At 57.3% G+C, this 6,795-nt stretch overlaps 1 protein-coding gene across 1 annotated transcript in view; it reads left to right on the top strand.

The window, feature by feature from the left end:
- Positions 1-5,743, top strand: part of IFFO2 (intermediate filament family orphan 2) — a gene marked incomplete at its 5' end in the record, with an annotated part of 44,346 nt that extends 38,603 nt beyond the window's left edge. The window contains 4 exons of the mRNA XM_004705395.2: positions 280-400; positions 503-595; positions 1,298-1,428; positions 2,827-5,743. Of these exons, the coding sequence (XP_004705452.1) occupies positions 280-400; positions 503-595; positions 1,298-1,428; positions 2,827-2,932 (451 nt within the window). The remainder of the gene's footprint in view (positions 1-279; positions 401-502; positions 596-1,297; positions 1,429-2,826) is intronic.
- Positions 5,744-6,795: the final 1,052 nt, after the last annotated feature.

The raw sequence follows: 6,795 nt of genomic DNA on the forward strand, positions 1-6,795 counted from the left end.
ACAAGCGGGTGTGTGTGTGTGTGTGTGTGTGTGTGTGTGTGTGTGTGCTATTGCTAGGTGGAGCTTAGGGAAATCTTAAAATCTAGTATTGATATTCACCTAATGGTACAAATAGTATACAACAATGATCTGTGTCTTGAAGAGTTCAACTCCAAGGCCAGGTTGAATGTCCCCCTTTGGCCACCACCGCTCCTTTTCCCGGTTGCTTCCCTGACCACATTGTGGGCCCCTGGAGCCTGGGCGGCTGCTCAGTCATCCCCCCATGTGTCACCCTCACAGGCGGGAGACCTTTGACTTCGACGATGACTGTGACAGCCTGACTTGGGAAGAGAATGAGGACACGCTGCTGCTCTGGGAAGATTTCACCAACTGCAACCCGTCCATCGACCCTCAGGGGGAGGTAGGCCGGGCCTGGCCTCCCAGACTCCCAGCCCCTGCTGTCGGTTCCCCTCTGTGGCCCCCACCAGCCAGCTCAATCAACCCCTTTGTTCTCCTTTCCCAGCAGGAGGAGAACTTGGGTAACTTGATCCACGAGACCGAATCCTTCTTCAAGACAAGAGACAAGGAGTACCAGGAAACGATAGGTCAGATTGAGGTAAGGCCGGCAACCAACCTGGAGGCTGCTGACCCCTCCCTGGCTCTAGGCAGCTCACACCATCCTTTGAATGTTTCCTAGGCTGTCTGTCATATGGGGCTAGCAAGCCCTGCTCATCACAGAGAACCAGAGATGAGGACCCCCCTGAGCAGTGGGATGGAGGGATCCCAGGCACTGAGAAACCCTTGCCAAGTACACCCTCCCAGTACCCTCAACACGCCCATGTGTGGGTGCTGTAGCCCCGTCCTACAGAAGAGGGAATGAGAGACCGAGGGATTGCCCAGGGCCTCCCAGCCAGGGAGCATGGCTCAAGCCCAATTCTGTCTCACCGAAGCCAGCTAGTCATTACTAGGGTCAGCCTGAAGAAAGAAGAGAAGGGTGTGAAATCTGGGACAGACCCCAGGGCTTCGATAAGCAACTCCGTATAAAGGAGCCGAGAGACGATGGGGCTCGGAGGTGTCAGACCTGGGTGGTCTTATCTGGGCAGGCGTCCCTGGGGTGCTAGCTGCTTCGACTAGCTATGGGCCAGGAGGTAGAGAGCAGGGGGATGGGTCCACAGACCGAGGGAGCTTGTTGTCCATGAGGCTGGGTCGCCAGGGCATATCAATGGCCACCATGATGGTGCCACCACGGAGGCAGCGAGGAGGGGTCTGCTGCAAGGATGATGTGCCCGCCCCCTTATCCCACGTGGCTTCCCCTCAGCTGGAGCTGGCCACAGCCAAGAGCGACATGAACCGGCACCTGCACGAGTACATGGAGATGTGCAGCATGAAGCGGGGCCTGGACGTGCAGATGGAGACCTGCCGCCGGCTCATCAAGGGCTCGGCAGACAGGTGCGGCCGCCCCTGTGGGCTCCTGGGGGGGTCAGTGGGGTCACTTACAGCCTGGCCACATTGCATCCACCCAGCCTGTCCTCTGTCTACCCGTCCACTCATCCTCCAGCCTTTCCTGCCACTGATCCTTCCCTCTAGCAATCCATCGCCCCCCCTCCATCCTAGATTATATCACCTATGATGCGCTGGGCACCGTACACATCTGATCTCATAGCCACCAGCCACCAGGACAAACCCTCGCTGCTGTTGCTTCAGCTTCATTTGTTGAGGGCCCACTGTGTGCAAGGCCGTGAGCCTAGAACCCCGGCCTTCATGGCATGCACACCTGCCTTCTGCTGATGCGGAGAATGGGGGAAGCAGGCAAGGGACCGCCAGCTCCACCGTTTCCTCTTGGGGGGAACGTTCCCGTTTGTCTATAGGAAGCAATTGCCCTTCTGTTCCCATCTTTTAACCCGGGGCTGGTCGGCTGGCCAACATCAGGCCCTTTTTCTTTTCTGGAGGACACGGAGACCAAGACAGAGTCCCTGTCTTCAGGGAACATGCAGCCCAGCTGGGGAAAACAGTCCCTTAGTCCAATGAGAGGCTGCCTGGCATGAAGCACAAGTGTTAACTGTAATTGTCCGTCTTTCTGTGACGGCATGGCTGTGCTTGGGACTCAGGCTCTAAAAGAGGGGCACAGCTCCATGGGCAGCAGTATGGACGCGGCCTTCAGTCAGCGTGGGCTGCCTTAACTCACCTGCTGCCTCAGGGCCCCTGGGGCTAGCTCTGCTGTCCAGAGGGAGGACACGAGTAACGTGTGGAAGGACGCCCGACTCATCAGTCACAGAGCCAGAATTCAAGTTCGTCCATGTGGCCTGCCCTATGAATTCAAGTTCTTTGGGATTGACTGAGCACCGGTCCTGGTGGCACAGCAGTTAAGTGCTCGGCTACTTACTGAAAGGTCGGCAGTTGTAACCCACCTGTGGCACACAGGAGGAAAGACCTGGCTCTCTGCCCCTATAAAGACAGTGAGGGAAACCCTGTGGGGCCACTTGGAGGCAGAGCTGACTCTATGGGAAGCAACACCCCCATGCTGGGCCCAGAGTTGTGCTCGGGGACTAGGGAGAAGAACCCGGATTAACCATGATCCCTGCCCTTGGGGCTTTCTGTCTGGAGAAGCCAGAGCCCTCAGACCAATTCAAGGCCAGTGCAGGGGCCTGCTCCACAGGCTCTCAAGGCCACGTTCACCTCAAGCGCTTAGACCCTGAGCCGAGCAGCGAGAGAGGGCAGTCTGAGAGGAGGGCCCCGCCCTGAGGTGCGATTTTGCCGGAGTGAAGGCTCAGCCTTCCTGGCTCCTGGAATCCTTCCGGGGTTCCCCAGGCTGCCTTCTAAGAATCCCCGTGTCCACTTGCCTTCCAGAAACTCCCCGTCGCCCAGCTCGGTGGCCAGCAGTGACTCAGGAAGCACAGACGAGAACCAGGACGAGTTTGAGCGGGAGGCAGATGTCGAGCCCATGGTCAGCTGATGACCGAGGCCCCGGCGGCGGCGCCTGGTGGTGCTAGAGATGGGGCCCTGCCTGCCTGGGGCCCCAAGGCCCCCGAGGGGGGGTTCACGCCCTCACCACACAGACTGCCAACCCCTTCCTTCTCCGGAGGCCCAAGGGACTGCTGCTTCCTTCCTTCCTTCCTTCCTTCCACACTCCCCCCACCGACCGGTGCCCCCTCTCCACCCCTCCACCCAAGGAATGGTGCTGTCTATTTCTATTGTTCTCCATGTACCCATGCAGACGTCGGTCTGGGTGATGCAGTCTTAACCGTGCCTTCTCCCTTAAGCTGAGCCACTTTGAGCTCCAAAGGATTATTCCTAGCAGGTGTTTTGATACAAAACTCTAAGCTGTGGGCAACCCCCTCCCTTCCCCCATCCCGTGGTAGCCTGTGTGTTTTTCCCCCTTCCCACCTGCTCCCCTGATTGGCCGTGAGCTCTGCCCTCCCTTCTTCTACCTGTCAGCCTGGACCACTGTGGGGCTGGGAGGAGTGGGCCTCTCCCAAACAGGAGCTGAGCGCCCCCAGCCTGCCCAGCCCAGGTGAGGAGACCTCCCCCACACCTCTCATTCCCCTCACGGAAGGAGAGAAAGGTGGAAGAAGGGAGCAAAAGCAATTCTTCCTTTTCTTTTTCGATTAAGTGGCAACAGGAAGGGACGAGGCACTGTGGGGAAGGTGGGGCCTCACTGTTTATACTACTATGCAAAAAAACAAAAACAAGCAGCTTGCCTTATTTCATTGCGGGAGGCTGGCCTCTCCTGGACCTACGGTGTCCCCCAGATCTGGGGGGAGGGGGCTGGGGCCATCTCTGCATCTCTGCCGCGCAGCCCCCGAGAGCGAGCAGGCTCTCAGGAGGGGAGTTTGGCCCCGGCTGGTAGCTCGCCCTGGGTTCTGCTTGGGCCCTTGGGAGCCTGGGGGGAAGGTCTTCTGTGCTCTGGTGATTTGATGCTCTGTTCCCTGCTCTGGCCACCTCCAGAGGACTAGCGCCTGTGCTTGCTCTGTGCAGAAGGCTGAAGGGGCCAGGCCGGGCACCCACCCCTGGTGAGCGCTGGCCCCACCATCTTGGTTCTCCTAGACCTCAAGTTGCCCGTTGCTTGGCCTCTGGAAGGGGAGGGCCGGGAGGTGATGAGGACCGCTGGCCGTTTGGAGATGGTCCATTAGGAGCTTGAGCCAGGGTGGCTGCCCTTTGTTCCGCTCATGAGCATACATCTCTTCATCCTGCATGGACTGGCTGGCCAATGGGGTTGGGGGGGTCACTTGAGCCATAGCTTCTCTGGATTCCTGTGGGCCTGAGCTGTAGGGCTCTCTGTTGAGACCACCGCCAGCGCCCTTCTTGGAGTAGGCCTTATTTTCCTTTGTAAATCCTACAGTGGTGGGGGATTTTGCTTTTGCTGACCCAGGAGTGCCCCCTGGAGGTCAAGGAGCAAAATGCGCCCAGGGACCAGAACTCGATATCCCCTTATGCATCTGGAGACACAAGAGGGCTTTGAGTGGGACAGGGACCCCTGTCTGTCCTCCCCAGGGCACCAGCAACCTTGAAGGGCCTTTTCTTTCTTCCATGCCCATCCTCTGTTTTTCAGTCTTAGCCATTGTACATACTATTCGTAATATATATATATATGTGTGTGGAAAGAGTGTACGAGAGTGTGCTAGCGTCAGCCTAATTTATCAGACCTTGGTGGCCTTTTGTCATGAGGTTGTTTCACTTGTGTTTTTGGGTGGGGGACACCCTGCTGGTTCCCTGGGGGCAGTCTGGCCACGCGGCTTCCATGCCAGGATCTGCGTGTTCGCCTAACAGCCCTTTGGTCGGAACTTGGCAGACAGTAGGTTTGGGGTGAGAGCATTCTCTCCTCTCCGCCCACCCTCAGTCTAAAGGTTACAGGGTTCAAATGTACCTTACAATTGTGGTGGTTGTTGTTATTGTTGTTCTTTTATGTCTATTTTAACCAAAGGTTATCAGAGCCAGTTGGGCCTGGACCGCAGCTGCTGAAAAGACTTCCGTTTTCCTGAGGGCCGGATGGCGGCCGCCCTCGGGGGTCTCCTCTCTCCAGGGCTGGGGGAGGGGGGGTGTTGGATGGCATGGCTTGGAGGCCAGGCAGGCAGCATGGAAGCCAGCCCCGAGTGGTTCCTCGAGGTGGCGAGAGGATGACGGACCTAGCTTTAGAGTCCAGACTGCAAAGCCGTCGTGTGAGGGTTGTCATGGCGACTGGCATCTGGTGTATTATTTTTGCCCCATTTCCCCCCGTGTATGCATAGGTTGTTTATCTTTGGAGATGAGGGTGCTGTGCGTTTGACTGGGGGTGGCAGGGGCTGAGAGCGCCTCCCAGCTGCTCACCACTGGGAGCAAGGATCCCGGACGGGTAAATAGGGGGAGCAGCCAGAGGTGGGGCCGCCCTGCCTCCTGGGCTGGTTCCGGGGTCTTGGCCCTCCTGCCTGACTCCTCACCCAGTTCTTTTTTGAATTCGTTGTCAGTGGGTCCTGCTTCCCTCCTCACCACGAGCCCACAGCTTGCCAAGAAAGACCCCACCGCTCCCCGGGCAGCACGGCCGGCTGGCGACGACCTGGCCTGCCCTTCGTAAAGCTGTACATACTTTGTTTGGCTTTCTTCTCTCTCTCTCAGCCCAGTGTCATATTGACACTGGTATTTTACAATTGCTCTCAGACTGGCTCTCCTTTGCTGCCCTCTCTCACACTCCTGGGTTTTTTTGGTGGGGGGTTGGTTCAAAAGAGAGGGTTGCGAAGGGATGGGGAGAGGGGCTTCCTTTTGGCTCCCAGATGGTGGGACACACACACACACACACACACTTGAAACTTGAAACAGGGGTTGGGGTGGGGTGGGGAAGATCAGCAGACACACACATTTTGTTTTCTTGTGGTTGAGCCAGGCGGAAGCTGTATACATACTTGTATGTTCAACACAGACTTTGCTCTGTGGGCGTGGCTCACAGCTATGGGAATCCGACCACTTTGGCTTGGGATGAGGGGTCGAGGGCGTAGGGTAGGGGATAATTATGTAAGGTATAACTTAAGCTAAATGTAATCTATTTATAAAAAGCAAGAGACTCATCTATTTTTATGAAAGGGAAGGTTTTTAAATTCAGGGTGGGCGGCTGTGGCACCCAGCGTGTTTTCTCTGGACAAGATGTTGTGCATGTTGCTGCTGGTTTTAATGTCATCTGTTCCCTTCAGCCTGCCCTCCCACTCGCCCTTCCTAGTCATCCACTGCGATGAGCCACTTCTGCAGTGTGGGGGACCCATCTCACCCATTTCCTTCCTCCCTGTCCCTTCCCTGACCCCCAGCTCCTTGGTCCTCAGAAGTCTGTGGAAGGAGCAGTAGAGAATTAACAACTGGGCCGGTGGAGGGAGATGAGGGTACCAAGGTGGAGAGCCAGCTCTGCCAACTGACTCAGGGTAGGGGAGGGTTTGCTGCCTGACTCTGCTCGGCCAAGATGCATTAGCATGCAGGGGGTGTTTGGGCGTGGGCCAGGCAGCAGCAGAATGTGGCCGTGGGCTCTGGACTGTGGAGCACCTGGTTACCTCTGTGCCTGCATCCTCGTGGGTTGCAGGTTGTCAGGCAGCTGTGGCAGAGGTGGGAATGCTGGGAGAAGGTCGAGCCCAGCCCTGGCTGTTCCCCCTGCAGGCCAGGGACTTCGAGCAGTCTTGGTGTCCTTGTTCTTCCAGGCTGAGGGATGAGGCACTGGGGACTCCCTCCCATCCTGTTCTTCTGCCCTCAGACACTGCTCTCTTGCGGGGAGAGTCTGGTCGGGACATAGTCTCTGTGGAAGGGAATTTCCAGGGAAGGGATGCCCCAGGCTCACAGTGGGTTGTACTGGTCTTGGGAAAATCC

The sequence above is a fragment of the Echinops telfairi genome, unplaced genomic scaffold (genome assembly GCF_000313985.2).
Source record: "Echinops telfairi isolate 266 unplaced genomic scaffold, ASM31398v2 ScPeMD7_7457;HRSCAF=8495, whole genome shotgun sequence".
NCBI lineage: Eukaryota > Metazoa > Chordata > Mammalia > Afrosoricida > Tenrecidae > Echinops > Echinops telfairi.